Here is a 17,346-nt window from a genome sequence, read left to right as displayed (position 1 = left end):
ATTAGCATCCACACTTGAATAATCACATAACCATCACATGACCCATTAATTACCCCCATATGACAGTGTCCTAAATAATGTAATGGCTTGTATGCAAAGGTCAATACTATCATAGCCTTTTTGGCCACTGCCATTCAGTAGACTTAAAATACAAATTGTTTATGGGTCTGCAATCTTGGATCTCTTAGATAAACCAAATGACACATTTCTAGTGGCCTGGGGGAAATGCGTGAGCAAAATAATACGCCATGCCATTCAGCACTCAGCGTAATCACCTGCCTCTTCTTTGTAGTGATATGCACCCACAATTACAACTGCAACCGCGTTTCATTCCGGTTTTTTTTTAGATCTGCCCTTCGAGGTGACAATCCAACTGGGTGCCAAAATTGTGCTCGACGGGAGCAGATCCAGCGTTGTAAAGTATGTCACGCATTACTCTAGAATGGTTAAGGGGAGTTATAACTGCTTTATGGTTTCAACTTCTAGCCAAAATGGCGGTATCTATAGTCAACCTTTAATGTTCCTAGAAAAGAACTGGGTGACGTTGTGACCCACGCACCTGTCCCCGACCAGAACCTGGCTGCAACTGCTTCGGAGTTGCAAAAAGACACAATAATGCTAAAAGATTCAACAGACCTCACATTCTTTTCCCTATAAGACATGAATGTCATAATAGTATTAATAAGATTTATCAAATGTGGCATATGACATAACTACTTTTATGGTCATGTAGATTCATCATAACATTGTATAATCAGTAAGTATACCTTGCACGTTTTCCAATATTTTGGTTGCCTGCACACCTTATTCTAAATGTACCATGTGTGCGAATCACTATCACTAAATAACCTTGACAAAAATACTCTAGTTTCTCACTCCTTACGTCCAGCAAGATCTTTTCATAGTGCACATAACCAAACCACCTCACGACATTTGCAAACTCATTATTAGCGAGAAAAAGTATGCTACAGAATGAGGAGGTGCACGGAAGGGAATTCGAACACTAGTCATCTTGGTTACCTAGATCCCAAACCTAATTTGTCCCTTCAAATCACAGCCGGCACAGTGAGCATCGGCATAATGGATTCCAAGAGAATCGACTCGAACTTAAGAACAAATCCGCCATGTCGCGCGCTGACATCATTGGCGCCAAAAAACTATTTCTTTTGACCCTGTTGACCTCGATTCTAAAAACCTTTTCAAAAAGGCCATACAAACGTAAAGTCAACTGCAAGCATTATCTTTTATATCACTGAGGTATATAAATACGATATATTGGGAAAAACCTGTACAACTATCGAAATATAAGATTAATATTTCGGCAAATCACTCTGCCACCTGCGCGACCTATTCACAATCTAGTCATGCATCACCTGGGTCGTTGATAACAGGCAAATAAAATATCCACGTAAACATGAAATCCTTGACGGTATAGCGCTTAGAGTGTTAGACGGTCATTCGGCTGGTCACGGGTTCGACTCCCGGTGAATCTGCCATATTTTTTTCTTGATTATCTTGTTATCTATTCATTCATGTTCCTGTTATTATTTTCATTATCATCATTGACATTATTGTATCTTGAAGAAAACCACCGAAACAAACCTTTTCAAACTGCAGCACGCACTGATTCCGTGCGTTCGAGTACTTCCGAGGAAGATTCGTATCAGCAGCAAGACTTCTCGAGGCTACATTGGGGTGGAAAAGTAGTTGATGTCAGACCGTGATTTCTCCAATCAGAATTAGTTAAAGGGCATTCTGAGATTCAGGCTTTTTATACTCCTACGTCATATCGAGAGGGGAGTAGATAGAAAACCACTGCTGCCAGGATGTTTAAAGGGGATCGCCGTTCGTTCACATATATTTACTGGAGTACCGGTACGGCTGTGGAGTGTGTCATTTTCATTCAAGCGACGACCAATGTAAACGTACAGACGGCGTGAGCCTTTAAAAATCACCAACTGATCTCACCAAAACCGAATGTAACTGTTGGCCTTGGATTTGCAAGACATATCCAAACCACCTCGCAACACTTGAAAACTCATTATTAGCGAGAATAAGAATGCTACATAAAGAGGAGGTGCCCGGAAAGGAATTCGAACACTAGTCATCTTGGTTACCTAGATGCCAAACCTAATTTGTCCCTTCAAATCACAGCAGCAAGATTTCTCGAGGCTACTATACATTTGGGTAGAAAAGTATTTCTGTCAGACCGTGATTTTTCCAATCACAATAAGTTAAAGGGCATTCTGAGATTCAGGCTTTTTATACTCCTTCGTCATATCGAGAGGGGGAGTAGATAGAAAACCACTGCTGCCAGAATGTTTAAAGGGGATCGCCGTTCTTTCGCATATATTTATTGGAGTACCGGTACGGCTGTGGAGTGTGTCATTTTCATTCAAGCGACGACCAATGTAAACGGGCAGACGGCGTGAGCCTTTAAAAAATCACCAACTGCAATAAAGATCTCTCCAAAACTGAATGCATTTTTCAACAAATTTCCCGCTGATTAAAGCACCCTCTTTTGTCCACTTGAGAACTTTTTAAAACATTTTCCGCCTAGAATATATTTTAGACGAATCCTCCTCGCGAATCCTCCTCAATCGGGACCGTAAACAAGATACCTTACTATTGAGGCATGTTGTCATTGCCTCATCATCTCTATCGGACAAATTGATATACTTTTATATGCAAGCAACAGCACAGAGTCCGGGTGTGTGGACCATTGGTTGGTTGAATTTGTTTCTTCGATATGGCCCCTTTGATATTGCATTAGATTTTCATTGCAATTCAATATTTCGGTCCATGCATTTCAAGGTATAGCCCATTTCATCCTGCCTGCGCCACAGGTATAATGCTAGTAAATAATAAATAAATAATATATGTATCATTATCATCATCATTATCATTATTATTTGCATACATTATGCACGATATTTGAAGACACTAAAAAGTGATCCGTCCGTTTTATTTTGTCTCATCGATAAGTTTATTCGGCAAACGCATGCTTACATTAGTCCTCGAGGCTACGAATAATTAAATAACATCTACTTTATACCTGCCATGGAAAGGTATGTGTGACGGGATAGTCGAAAGTAAAAACCAAATCATCAAAAAGCCGCACTCTTTCGATGTCGATGGTCAAGTTCGCACTGCGGATACTATATCTGCCGTGAAAACTACCATTCGCTGCCGTGGGCATCGTGGATACCTTGTATTCCATGTATAAGTCACACCTTGCTTGACTGCAACTGTGGATATATTTAACGGTTAGTGCGAAACCCTGATGATCTAGCGAGACCAATGAGCAGCGCCAATGTCACCAGGCCTACTGCGACCTCTCCGGAAATGAATGAAACGGCCAGGGGCCATTGTGCTCACCGTAGGTATTTTTAGTAGACAGTTACAGAAAGTGCTACAGTATGTAGGCCTCTCATAATTTATACATGCATCTGTGACCAGTTCAGAGCCGGCCCTGGCCAAGTGGTGAATCCGAGACTTGTGGTTCCAAGCTTGTAGAGTCTAGGTGAAAATGATAGTGAAGAAACGTGCCACTCCATGACAATGGTCACGGTGAATATATTTTTAACTTTGACCTCAGTGACCCTGACAGGTAGGTCAAATAACAAACCAGGGTGATATGTGATGTAGACACATCCACCTGACCATAACAATTTCATCACTGGTTACACTACAGCAATCGGCAAAAAACGATTTCCAAGATGGCCGCCTAATTAAATCTATGGCACCAAATAAATCAAAAAATGAAGAAAATGTAAGATAGAACTCAGAAAAGAAAAAAGGAAAAGATGAAAAATAAAAATATTTTTGGCTGTCCTTGACCGGGGTTTGAACTCACGACCTTTGGATTGCCACAATACGAGGAAAAACCCACAAAACATGCAATTTCGGCCATATTTGAATTCCGATCTGGCTGAAACTTGGCATACAAATAGTGGCTTCTTAGATGCATCATTACACAAAATTAAAACTCTTTACATTGAACAACGACAAAACGTACCAAGAACGGTAAAGTTTTCAACTTTGACCTCTGTGAACTTGAAAGGTGGGTCAAATCAAAAACCCGTAAGATATGTGATGTATCCTTGCTGGGAGTACCTACCATGAAACTTTTATCAAAAACAAATCAGTAATAAGCGAGAAATCACACTTTTTGAGTTTTGAGTTTGGGCCCCCTGGTGGCCAAGTCAATAATCAGACCAAACCAAAATTCAGTGTAAAAGGTCAACTGACCTAGGGGGTCATTTGTTCAAAGTTTCAAGTTCATAACTGTTGCGGTTGAGAAACGTGCCATAGTTACACTCAAACGGCAAATTTACGCCATTTGACCTCTGCGACCTTAAAAAGTAGGTCAAATCCGAAAAATCGTGCAACATCTGAGGTAACCTTGCTAGGGGTCCCTGCCATAAAAATTTCATCAAAAACAATTTGCTAATAGGCAGGCTATTGCACTTCTTACTTTTTCTGTTTTGGCCCCCTGGTGGCAAAGTCAAGAATCAGATCAGGCTGAAATTCAGCACCAGAGGTTATCTGATATAGGGGGTTATATGTACCAAGTTTCAAGCTCATAGCTTTGGTGGTTCAGAAACGTGCCATAGTTACACTCAAACGGCCAATTCACGCCATTTGACCTCTGCGACCTTGAAAAGTAGATCAAATTAAAAACCCGTAAGATATATGATGTATCCTTGCTATGAGTACCTACCACAAAAGTTTTATCGAAAACAAGTCACTAATAAGCGAGATATCACACTTTTTAGATATCCACATTTTGCCCCCTGGTGGCCAAGTAGAAAATCAGATCGGACAGAAATTTAGTGTCACGGGTCATCTGACCTAGGGGGTCATGTGTACAAAGTTTTAAGTTCATAGGCCTAGCGGTTAAAAAACGTGCCACTGTTTTTGAACTAGGATACGACGGACGACGACGACGACGACGACGACGACGACGACGACGACGACGACGACGACGACGGACGCAACGGACGACGGACACTGCGGTATCGTATAGACTCCCCTACGGTGAGCCAAAAATGTCAGTGGTAGAATCCAACCAAAAATATCAAAACGCCTAAAGCAATGGCGGCATTCACGTTGACCAAACGACGCCATCTTGTTCGTTGATGAAGGAATGCCACGCGGTTTTGAAAGGTTTCTGTAGTAACCGCATGGTCTTTGTCCTTGATGCCGAGAATTGTATTCAGCCATTTCTTACAGAAGCCAGTCTCTTCTTCGGAATCCCCACTTGCCAATTCAGATTCTGAAAGTAAGTATTTAGGATGAAATCCTGATCATATTAAAGGAAGACTCATAATTAGTCGAGAATTATTTCATGCTATGAAAAGACTAACAATGTGGTATTGACCTAATGGGTCAGGATTGAGCCTTGGTATAACCTTCCCCTATCTGTAGCCCGGGATCATTAGACTCCCATTACCAACGGCACTGTATGGATCTCCCCTTCATGAAAGCATACCACAGCTAGGACCAACAAGACAAAATGAATCTTCGCTCCTGGCAAGCTGGGCATTCCGTTTTATTGAATGAGGCAGGTAATTAGCACAACCAGAGTTGTTTATGAATATACATTTATAGTGAAATTCTCCGGCACAACTGATTGACCAAACACAAAACAAAAATTAAATAATCCTATGAGTGTATTTGAAACACCGCCATCGTCCGTTTAGATTGATGTATCGGCAGGCATCCTATGGACAGAGTGATTTGATACATATGGGCGCTTTTACTGGAGACGTAAGTACGCCAGGCTTGCCTATACGAAACGGAAGTAAAATAACCTATACGAGCTTTTATTCATATCACCCTCCAACTGCCAAACAACGCACGCCGAAATGTGTTGCCTAATAATATTCGTCTTTGAAGACGTTAAATCAGTAATGCTGTCGGCAGAAACTGGGAAAAAATCCAGATTTTGCATAAAGTTACGCTTTCGTATGAATAAAGTATACCATGGTTATCTTAGATACATACCACTGTGCATGCGTATGCGGATGTAAAATCTTTAAATTCAAGGCCTCAAAGGAATATCAAACGTCAGTACCTTTGTCATCTGGTGGTATATGGCCATTCTCGACCACGTGACCATCATCTTCGGATGTAGTCGATTCGTCACTACGCACGGCCATCTCGAGTTTGTCTTCCGGAACTCGCTTCCCTGTTGAAGGGTCGACCATTTTAGTCCACCACGTGACACCAGCAAGCTGAATCGAAGAATACAATATAATCAGGTCCAAGGTGTACTATGTTAAAAGAGCTCCCTGGTTCGATCCCACTCTCGGCGTTGACGGTGCTGGTGAAGTAGAAGACAATACTCACTGTGGTTTCTTCCTGCGGCTGTGTGACCAGACTTCCAATGGCCCCTACACCAAGTGTTAAACAAAACAGAATCGTGCCGAAGTAGCTGTAGTGTACGGCATAGACCACGAAAGGTCTCGTATCCACCTCACCACAGGCAGGAGCCGTGTATACAAAATCCAACACCATCCTGATGACACCACCGGTATGGCCTGCTACTATTCCCCAGAAAGCTCCCTGAAATCAAATACAAATGTACTACGTAGAAAAGAATTCTGCCTTTTACAGTCATGTTACTGTTGAATAGAATGTCATCTTCAGCAATTTCACATACGTTCGCGGTAGACGAATGCATTGGTGCATGATATTGATCCTTCTTATTGAACCAAGGTTCAAGAATGTGAAGTTTATAGGCCGAGCCTTCTCAAGCAGTGCTCCGAGACGTTGGAATAACCTAAACAGTGACATTTGGAACATATGACACATTCAGGAGACTGTTAAAAACAGAACTATACAGAAAGTACATCTAGTACAGATGGAGTACAGATGGGAATGGTCACTTGAACATGACTCTTTTGCCTGGAAAGTTGCGGCATAGAAATGACAATTTGATTGATTGATTGATTGATTGATTGCTATCGATGTTTCACGCTGTTTTTTAGTATCGCCCAGGACAGCATCTATTCTTATTTTAAACGAAGACTTCCTAGTAAATAGAGGAGTAGAAGGAATTTTGCTGTCGGGCTTATTCCCCAGCCGGTTTGTAGAAAAAAAAACACACACTTAATGAAAGTTGTTTGCTGGCGAAAATTGAAAGTTGAACATTACTGTTGTTCCAGCTAAACAGACAACTGCAAATTAATGTATGTTGAAAATGACAAAATACCAGCGATGTATTACATGATATTATTGTGTTTGTTGTTAAGCTTTGCCCTGCATGATCACTTTCACCCAGGCACTTTCACCCATGAGCCACTTTCACCCAGGCAGGCAAGTCGTACTTACCGTTTCATTCATGCGCTTCCACAGTATGGCCATCATGAAGAGAGCCCCAATGGGTGTCCCCAGGTAACCTTGGACAGCCTGGATATAAACAAACAGTTGTCCCCCGTGAGCAGACTGCACCAGGGGAATCCACAAGATGCTCACCATGCATAAGATGACTATGAAAATTCTGGAAAAAAAACCCAACAAATTGTTTAGTACTGCGACGTCTTCTAATGAGGATATAAATCTAATTGGTAATTTTGCTCATATATCGGATGGCCAATAAAAAAACACCGACCTTTAACCAAACACTTTATCAAAACATACGAAAACTACACAGAAACTACGCGTACATGTATATGATACACACAACTGCACCGAATGATGCTGTCCACAATCATGCGTATGGCAAGCCAAAGCGGAATTTATTCAAGACCGTGGAATTACTATTCAAGAAGTTAAATATATGTTCAAGACCAAAATATGTTCAATCCTGAATCAAATATTGTCAACCTTGAATCAAATATTGTCAACCTTGAATCAAATATTGTCAACCTTGAACAAAATATATTCAACCTTGAACAAAATATATTCAACCTTGAACAAAATATAGTCAAGACTCACGTGACCATATTCAAGACGCACGTGACCACAAAAATTGATGACGTAGTTGCTCATGTTTTGATGCTTTACGGACTTTCCCGAACCCGCGTCCGGACTTTCCCGAACCCATGGTACTTGTGTTGCGTTTCGGAGCTCGAATTGTTCGCACGAGGTTTTGACACATGGTTGTACACGTACCTAGCCGCCTACACCTGACATGTACTGTAATCCTACACATCATGACATGGATGCCGAGTGAATGTCAGAGTCGATACATGTTTCACAGACATATCAGGCAAATTATAGGTTCAAAATGCGCAATGCCTGTCGTGAAACAGAACGCATCGGAAGTACCACAGATTCTACGCTCTACGTCATCAATTTTGTGGTCACGTGCGTCTTGAATATGGTCACGTGAGTCTTGAATATATTTTGTTCAAGGTTGAATATATTTTGTTCAAGGTTGGACATATTTTATTCAAGGTTGAACATATTTTATTCAAGGTTGAACATATTTTATTCAAGGTTGAAAACATTTGATTCAAGGTTGAACATATTTTAGTCTTGAACATATATTTCCTTCTTGAACTTATATTTAACTTCTTGAATGGTAATTCTAAAGTCTTGAATAAATTCCGCTTTGGCTTGCCATACATGCGGCTGTTATAAAACGCGGATTCCGCGGAAATCCGCGGAAAAATCTAACTTGGCTACAGGGTGGCTACCTGAACCGCAGGTGAGAGTTTTTCATATTAGTAGTGTGCATTGTTGTTGGCATGAAGTACTCCTGGTGACAAGGTCGTTGGGAATCCCCGTTATATGGTGCGCTGTATGCGCCGTAAATCACAAGCACCTTGTAGTTTGAAATAAACTTATACTCTAGACGCGAAGTAAGTTTTTGTGATTGCTTAAAATAGACTCCGATGTGCAGTCGCATATGGTTGGTTAGGTTCGAGCTGCAAGGAGATTGTCCTAAAACATTTTCGTAGACCAGAATTCAGTTCGTCATCGACTTATATTTGAAGGAGGCATATACCGTAACGTACATCAATCCGGGCATCAATCACACTTGAAAGCAGCCTCGTAATGTGTTCCGTTAGGGAAGGAACCACGGTGGTGTCGAAGATAACATGCAAAGTTTATCAACACCAAGAAAAAAAGAGGGAAGAGTCGATCGGAATGGCATGAATGGCGCTCCAGAGGATTAAAATCTGACCGATGAAATGTGCAGATAACTGGTAGTTCTTGCCTCTGATTTATGATTTATGTTGTTATTTGTATATAATATAATTATCATTAAATATCATGCGCGTATTTACTGGTGGCTTTGTGATTTTTCCGAGGATTTCCGCGGAATCCGCGTTTTATAACAGCCGACAATCATGACAGGTCTGACAGTATAACGAACCTCACTGTGCGAGCGAATGGGCACATGTATATAACCGCGCCTTGTAAATGTCCATTTCGGAATGATTCGGTACCATGATTGTCTGTGTTTCGGCGCTTTGCTAAAGCGATACTTCCAGTAATAAAGCTTGCATCCTGGATGATTATCGACGTGGATTTTACTGCGATGCGCAGATAGATGCAATATTTGAATACCGCCAAATTAAAAAGAACATGTTTATTGTTGAAATCTTCATTTAGAATCTAACAAGAATCGTGCATGGAATGTACATGTCCATGGACACGAAACTGAATATTATCTTAGAATTGTTTAAGCATCTTGTCTAGATTTTCGATATAGGTACAGTGTCGATTTGGGCGACAATTCAGAGGAGGTATTCAATTCAATAGTTAAATCGCAATTACAAAAGGAGCAGCCAATATCTAGCGATTAACTCAAATGCAATTGTAGCTGCATGAGTGTATTATATCGCTGCTCTCGATTTACGCGCAATGGTGCTGTAACCTCGGACGAGGATGCTCCATTTTGTACGTGGAAGCATATTTAGTATTGTTACATAACAATAATGGTGTACTATGCTCGCTGAGACTTGAATTGGGTTTACTAAAAACCTGTGGTGACATCTGGCATTTTCAGAGCAAATTTAATCTCGCCTACCTACAGAATAATTTGTTAATGTCTATCGTCTGTCTTTAACAGTCATACCTCCCTACAATTAGCAGCTCCCTCTCCTGGGCCTGTTTTCTGAATCTCCTCCAAAGGTCCATGGTGAACACACTGCTGGCACTGTTGAATATACTCGACAAGGAACTCATGATTGCCGCCAACATCACCGCTAGGAGGAGCCCTTCAAAAGGAAAAAGCTGAATGCTCAAATATAGCGCTGTACGTTGACGATGCATTCAGTTTGACAATTTTGTGTCTTTTGACTGGAGGTCGGTTTATTTCCAACTTGGATTATATAGTTGGTACAATTTCATATAATAAAGTCATGTGATCAAGATTGTGTTGTAATTTATTGCCCCGGTCGGTCGATCATCGCTGCTAGAAAACTTCGCCGGCTCTGTGCTCCAGCCGGTTTTCGGGCCGCTCGCATAAATTGCCAAATCGCGCAGCTGCTGGCGAAAAAGACGTCAACTACATCAGTGAGTATTCTTTCGTTAATTATTGCTAAATTACCAAATAATTGCCGACACCAAAAAGTCTTTTTTCGTGGTAGTGATCCCATTTAACAGGACAACACTCTTCGTCAGTATTGAAAGAATAGGTTGTACGTTGTCATTTTGTCGAAAAATTCTTGCTTCAGTGCGGAGCTCGCGCATCTGAGTTGGCTAGGGAAGCTAAATATATGCCTACAGTTCGGACACATTGATATTCCCAACACGGTTGAGGTTGAATAAGCCTCATCTAATTGGTTATACAGATATTGCCAAAATTATAGAAAGAGAAGATTGCTAACCTTTCAGTGCTACTGGCATGAGCTCCATGACCAACTTGGGATAAGCAATGTTGGAACATCCCACTGCGTTGCCGCAGAATCTCATACATTCATCGGGATCAACGCAGCCGATCTCATCTGAAAGTGGAGGGGGTCTCGGCTGTCAAAATTTCAAAGACCGACAATTCCAATAAGATTCTCCAAAATCTCTTCTCTATAGGCTGTTGAATTAACTCCTTACAACCCATCATATAGGGATATAGTTCCTTTTATTATTTTCACTCGACACACAAAAAACATCTATCTTCCTTCGCATTCTATCTCGTACTCCTCGTTCCTTACATTTTTCATGCAACCACCCACATGTTATCCAATCAGCTTCTTTCAAGCCGGTCAGCCGGTCAGCTCCTTCTCAATTTGGCATCGCAACTTGTTGCCTGCCCTGAGCTGGCTACCTGAGCTACGGGTACCTCAGCTTATGGTCTGACCAGGTGAGGGTTGGCGAATGTTAACACATCACTCTACATATCACTCTAACAAGGCCATCCGCAAAGAGTCTCGCCCATCAAGCGAAGGCAGTGACATTGTTAAGAGAGCCAGTAGAGAAATAATAGAGCATCGAAAACGATAGGAACGCGCGTACATGTAATCCTCGTCTCATTTAATAAACTGTGTCGACGCTATAAACCGGTTGAGCCAAGTGTGTTACACATAGACCTATTACATGTAAAATAGACATTCTGCCCCGGCGCTCCTCAAACGGCTTAATTGAGTGGACACAGTATGATATTTGCAACCTTGCGTTGGTGATTGGGTGATTATTCGTTTCACTGCGATAGGCATGTGTCCTGCTCTTGCAAAAGTAGTAGGCATTATGGGCCACAAACAGATATTGAGTTATTGGAATGCTAACCTACCAGGGTAAAGTGCCCTACTGATCATTCCAGGCATAATGATGAGCCAGAGGGGGAGTAGCTTCAAGTAGCCGGCCAGGATTGCGCCACCCTTTGCGTGGCTGATGTCTTTGGCTGCCAGCACTCTTTGGACCATTACCTGAAAACAGATCATTAAACTATTATTTCCCGGCAAGCAGTTATTTGAGACTGTGCTATGACAACATAACGTGTAGTTGATTCAAAGAACGCCTAACACGTTATGATTATTTCTTACACAGCGAGACCCCCCCCCCCCGTCTTCCCCTCCCCTCAAAAGCCCAAGAGATAAAATTATAATGCATACATTCTTTAGCTAGAGATAGCTTATCCGAGCCCAGAACGTTAGGAATCGATGCAGAAACAAATATGTCTACACCCCTTACGTTTATATTTACTTTCTCCTTTAGGATATATAATGTACTGTGAGTCATTCCCTAATGGCGATTGTAATGAGTCGCACCTTAAAATCGAATAGCAGTGATTACCTGCTGGAAGAAGGGGTTCTGGTTTTCGTTTTCGTTCGGCCGTTAAGGTGTCAAGGTCTGATATAATACATCAGCTGTATTATTACCAAGCTGCAAGACGATGTATTCCGTTAAGAAGGTGTGCGATCATCCCACTTCCAGTCATCGGCATTTGGTCTTATGAGGACTAACAATTGTCAATGAAAGAAACAAACACGAAGCCAATGCAATAGACGAATGAATTCTCACCTGGTCTGCACACCAATACCAGAGGCAGCCAATGGTTGGCTGTAGAATCATACCAATCCAGGGGGTATCTGGGTCGCCAGGATGCCGGAACAAGTTGAAAGCGTCATGCCTGGGCAAGCCGCACGTCGTGTTATTACTCCTGATGGAGGGCACCGCTTCCATGTACCTCCGCTTTAGATTATCCTCACCACCAATTTCGATATAACCTCAAAATAAAGCAAATTACAGTAGATTAAACTCAGAAATTTGTGTTGAAACAGCCATGGCTAGATACCCTTGTAGAAGAGTGGTGCAAAAGTCGATTGCCAATTACTTTTAATTTTTACGTGCGTTTATGAGTCACCTTGGCCCGGCTTCGTTATCCCAAACGGTTACGTTATGCATCCTTATGGATGCTATCTCTTTCAGTTAATCCCATTAAAATGTTCAAGTTAATACTTGACGACTACGTTAAAGCTAATGTGTGGTTTTCAACAACGCGGCCCTGGTTTCAGGGTACAAATGTGTCTCAGTGCATCACCTGCTGGCAAGATAATCATGTCGATTGCCTTTCTGACACAAAGATATAGGAATAATCGTGTTTAAATGATTGCCATAGCATGGCTATTATAGTACACACTAGGAAAAAATAGGTGTTCGAGCTTCGGAAAAAGTGTTAACGGTTCTTTCGGGGTACATTATTATTCGTGCTGGCCGAAAAAGCCATCAAAGGTTTTTCATTCGTTTTCTTTCCCGAGCAGTACGATGTTTACCTAAAATGGTCAAGATAACCGCGCCAATGACCATGATGAGTGTCTGCAGTGTATCAGTATAGATGACAGCAGCCAAGCCGCCTAGCACTGTGAAGATGCCTGTAATAATGAGCAGGACCACGATGGAGAGATACATGTCCCAGCCAAGGGCGAGTTGGATGAAGAGGGCGCCAGCGTAGATACACACCTGCAACAGACATCGAAGAATTAATCACATGGGTCGCAAACTCTTATCGATGATTTACGTTGAACATCTTTTCACGCTTCGCCTCCTGGAACTATAGGGAGTTTTTGCAAAGTTCACAAAACGTCCACGTGAACGCCTCTCCCATTGTATGACTTTGCTCTCAGGAGGACAAGCTTGGCGTTCACGCGTTGGCATTTTGGGGATTATGCGAAAGCTTCCTAATCTTCGTTTCACCATTTACTTTAGGAATTCAATTTGACCTATCTTATCAGTACTACTCTCTATTAAGGACAGCACTTGTAAGTCCCAAGGTTACTACTGTATATGCTAAAATAATGGCGAGTACATTTGCAAGTAGTGATGACAATTATTCCGTTATATGATCACCTGTTTTATGGAATGTGTATTTTTGGCACATGTAGTATGCAGCTGCATACTATTAAAGAGCCATGAAAGGATGAATCAAAAAGCAGAGTCAAAACATCTTACCGCTAACTTGGTAATGATGTAGAGGACGAGAGCAAGCACGCTGAGATATATCCTCAGTCTCTGACCACCGAATCGTTTGCCGAGGTATTCCGGAAGTGTGTACACACCGGATGTGACGTAGACCGGAAGGAAGAGCCATGAAAGGATGATCAAAAGTGGAAGTGACTGAAAAAACAACGTAATCACGTAATAAGTGCCTAATAGTATAACCTTTTTTTCTTCGAACATAATTTGAAACAAAAAAATTATTAAAAATATTTGATATTAAATAATAATCGAAATAAAATTGTAATTTGTACCATATTTCTGTCACATGTAGCTGAGATAAAAACTATTCGTTTCGAGTCACTTTATTTCCGTTACCTGCATTCTGCCGAAACACTAATTTGAAGTGGCTACTACGCTTTTCTTGCTATAATCTGTATAATTACTTAAACTCAAGTCAAAACGTATAGTCAGCGCTGTTCCTTCACTGTTCTGTCAAGGAAATATTTTGGCTAATTTATTGTTAGAAATCTGTACGTACCGCCCACTCGTAGAGAACCACAGCGATGCCTGACGCTGCACCTGTTCCTGCCAAACCGATAAAATGCTCACTGCCGATGTTACTCGAGAAGAGAGACGCTCCAACCTAAAAAGTATAGACGGTACGAGAATCGACCTAGAAAAGGAGGCGGTGGCAAGATCTAGAATATAATAGGGGACTAAAACTTCAGAAAGGCCGACCACTTGTCTTTTTTGTAAGGTTGTCCAGGTTTTCCTGACGAATATAAAGTTAAAAACAAGACATGCAAAATGAGACCCCATTTCATTTTAGAGACCTCATTTCATTTTAGATACCTTATTTCATTTAGAAACCTCATTTCTTTAGGCTCAAAAAATGTAGAGCTGGTTCGCCACCTTTTTATATGCTTTGCTAATGGCGCGGTACCGGTCCCTCACATCTTTAGAGGGGTTTTCGAAACTGACCATTTTCTTATTAGTTTAAGCACTGCTTAGTTAGCTAAAGTATCCGAGACATGTATTTTTAAAAAGAAAATCAAGCAAAAATCGGACTGCGAGACTGGATGGCCATTGAAAAGAAAGCCGATTTATTTTTTCAATCTTCTAACTGGGATGGGGGACGATATCAACTTCCAGAAATCTGGGACAATCTACTTTCGGACATGCGTAAAGCATGTCCAGAAGAGAAGAGATGACGGCTCTGGATAGGTACGCTGAAACTATGTCATGTCGTAAAATGGTTCAAACTTCGGTTTCATATATTTTCCATCTGCAAAGATAAAACTTTTCAACGTTATATTGTATTGCTTAGTTGTCTTGTGAACACTACTAGTATTGCCTCTATCTTATTGACTTTATTCATTCTTTGCGGAGAGGAAAAAGTTGTTATTGACGATATAAGATGTATCGGGGAAGCTTATCACTATACATTTATATTAGATATATATATATTACCATCATCATATATAAGGACGCATATACCTCCATTTCCGATATCACTCACACTGACTAATAATCAACGAAAATGCGCAATGAAATTTTATAGCGTATAATGCATAATGCAAGCAGATTGATTTGCTGAGCCTACACAAGGTCAAGACAGTGTGCACGTTTAAAATTTACAGTTATAATTTGAGTGATTTGGTTTCTGCAAAAAAATATATATATGCTGATCGAGTACCGTCGCTCTGATCTTGTTTACATGGATACAAAAGCAATATTGAAGACATAGAAGTGGTATGACGCTGCCTAGTATAAATTAGTATCCATTGGGACAAGGCCATCAATCGGTAAATATTTGGATCATGCAGGCTTATCTATTAATCGCGAGTTTATTCTTTAATCAAGAACACATTTGGAGTGGTATTCAAACGTTATTTCCTAGCAAATTTATGGATGCAAAGAAATTGTTTCATAACAAAATTAAAAGTGAAAATGAAAAATAATTTTTATATTTGCTAACTTGGACGTATGGGTCAAAATATAAACGTCTCTCAGACTCGTCGACTAATCTCAGAATTTCCGTGGTCAACTACCAATCAAAATCTTTCATCAGCTTTATGTACTCGTCCGAGGCTGCCAAGAGTATCATTTTAACATTTCAGATTCAAAACCACACACATTAATTGATGTACCGGGGTAAAACATCGGCAGATGAACTGCAATATGGCCCAGGAAATCAATGGTTGTTTTTACATTGTGATTTCAAGATTTATTTAATGGATCACGCTCATCTCTGGTTCACGATGAACGGACCTGGTCATCATCATAAATATAAAACTAACTCACCGGCCACCACGGTATATTGCGACCTGCCAGAAAATATCCTTTCAAACTGCCTCGATTTTTCCTGCACAGAGACTGCAAAGAAAGACACAGATCGAAGAAATTAAGCCACTACCACCAATATTCAACTACTAAAGTGTCCGTTGTAAGCCCCCCTCCCCCTCCCAAACCACGTATCTGCGCTAAGCCCAAAGCGGCCACAAGGCAACGGGGCTGTTTAACCCGTCTTCGTTTGATAGCGCACTACCGGCCATGCAATCGCGATACTATAGTTCATCAATTGCAGCGAATTCTGCTATAGGCAGCGTTCATAAACCTAAGAGGAGGCAGGAACGACGAGGTACACGGTATATGTAAACCGGTACCGACTTTTAAACAACTTCTCTATTTCTCGTACACCTAATATAAAACATGATTTACGAGTGTCGCGAAAATTTCTTCGCAAAAACATTGACACTTGTAGTTCGTACTTCGACGTTCACAGGGTTGCGAACCTGTCCACTGATACACAATGTAACCTCACCCATAATCCGACAGCCAGGACGACTGCAAAGTAAATGACAAGCACAAGAATGTCTGCCCAATGATCCAGTCCTTTCTGTTCCATTGTTCACTTCACCTGTCACACTTGGTGTATCAGATCCAAATATATCCAGTTGCACAGAGATGTCAAGTCATGCAAAGTTCATAGGCACTTAGTCTTGGGAAGACCTAATACGGTTTTTTGTGTTCCAATGCCTACTGGCGAAATTTGGATGATTCCAAGCAGTTTTAGTTCAGCCAAATTCGTGTTCTTCAATCTCGATATCGAATACGCCACTCCAACACTTTTCTCGTCCCATAGATCCGAGCTTGTGTGCTTATAACGGTTGACCACGGTTAAACAGTGTTTCTACGTTCTCTCGAAGAGGTCAGTGATCCACCTGGCCACTGATAAGCATGCAGGTCAACCGTCTGATTATTGATATCTCGTGATTTTATGGTATATATCTCTTGTAAGGATGTAAGCTAGACTAAAGACCATCAGTTAACAAATAAGAAAAACAACCACACTCCACATCCACAGATTAAATCGAGGCGCACATAAAGCTGAATAGTTTGACTACTAATATTAAACTGATCAATCCTAATGATCGGGCGTACATATTTCGATTGAAAACACGTCACAATATTTATAGTGGATATCAAAATCAACATTGAATATCAATATTA

At 41.0% G+C, this 17,346-nt stretch overlaps 1 protein-coding gene across 1 annotated transcript; it reads right to left on the bottom strand.

Moving 5' to 3' along the window:
- Window positions 1-2,846: 2,846 nt before the first annotated feature.
- On the bottom strand, window positions 2,847-17,204 carry LOC135501425 (sodium/mannose cotransporter SLC5A10-like). The gene is made up of 13 exons (XM_064793542.1): window positions 16,658-17,204; window positions 16,138-16,209; window positions 14,372-14,476; window positions 13,846-14,010; window positions 13,170-13,356; window positions 12,418-12,623; window positions 11,687-11,822; window positions 10,791-10,907; window positions 10,037-10,178; window positions 7,339-7,507; window positions 6,355-6,570; window positions 6,080-6,239; window positions 2,847-5,278 (listed from the first exon to the last, which is right to left on the bottom strand). Exons 1-13 carry the CDS (start codon window positions 16,739-16,741, stop codon window positions 5,055-5,057), a joined length of 1,983 nt encoding a protein of 660 aa, XP_064649612.1. The 5' UTR covers window positions 16,742-17,204; the 3' UTR covers window positions 2,847-5,054.
- Between the last annotated feature and the right edge of the window lie 142 nt (window positions 17,205-17,346).

The sequence above is a fragment of the Lineus longissimus genome, chromosome 17 (assembly GCF_910592395.1).
Source record: "Lineus longissimus chromosome 17, tnLinLong1.2, whole genome shotgun sequence".
Lineage (NCBI taxonomy): Eukaryota > Metazoa > Nemertea > Pilidiophora > Heteronemertea > Lineidae > Lineus > Lineus longissimus.
The sequence above is the reverse complement of the archived record's forward strand: the minus strand, read 5'-3'. Positions and strand labels throughout refer to the sequence as shown.

What these genes read in the sequence shown, in the direction of transcription:
- LOC135501425 (XM_064793542.1), bottom strand. Translation starts at nt 16,741, where the DNA reads ATGGAACAGAAAGGACTGGATCATTGGGCAGACATTCTTGTGCTTGTC. An exon ending in ACATCATTACCAAGTTAGCG is followed by an intron (nt 13,357 to 13,845) that starts GTAAGATGTTTT and finishes TGTCTGTTGCAG; the next exon opens with GTGTGTATCTACGCTGGCGC. An exon ending in GAGCTGCTAATTGTAGGGAG is followed by an intron (nt 7,508 to 10,036) that starts GTATGACTGTTA and finishes TTTTTTTTCCAG; the next exon opens with AATTTTCATAGTCATCTTAT.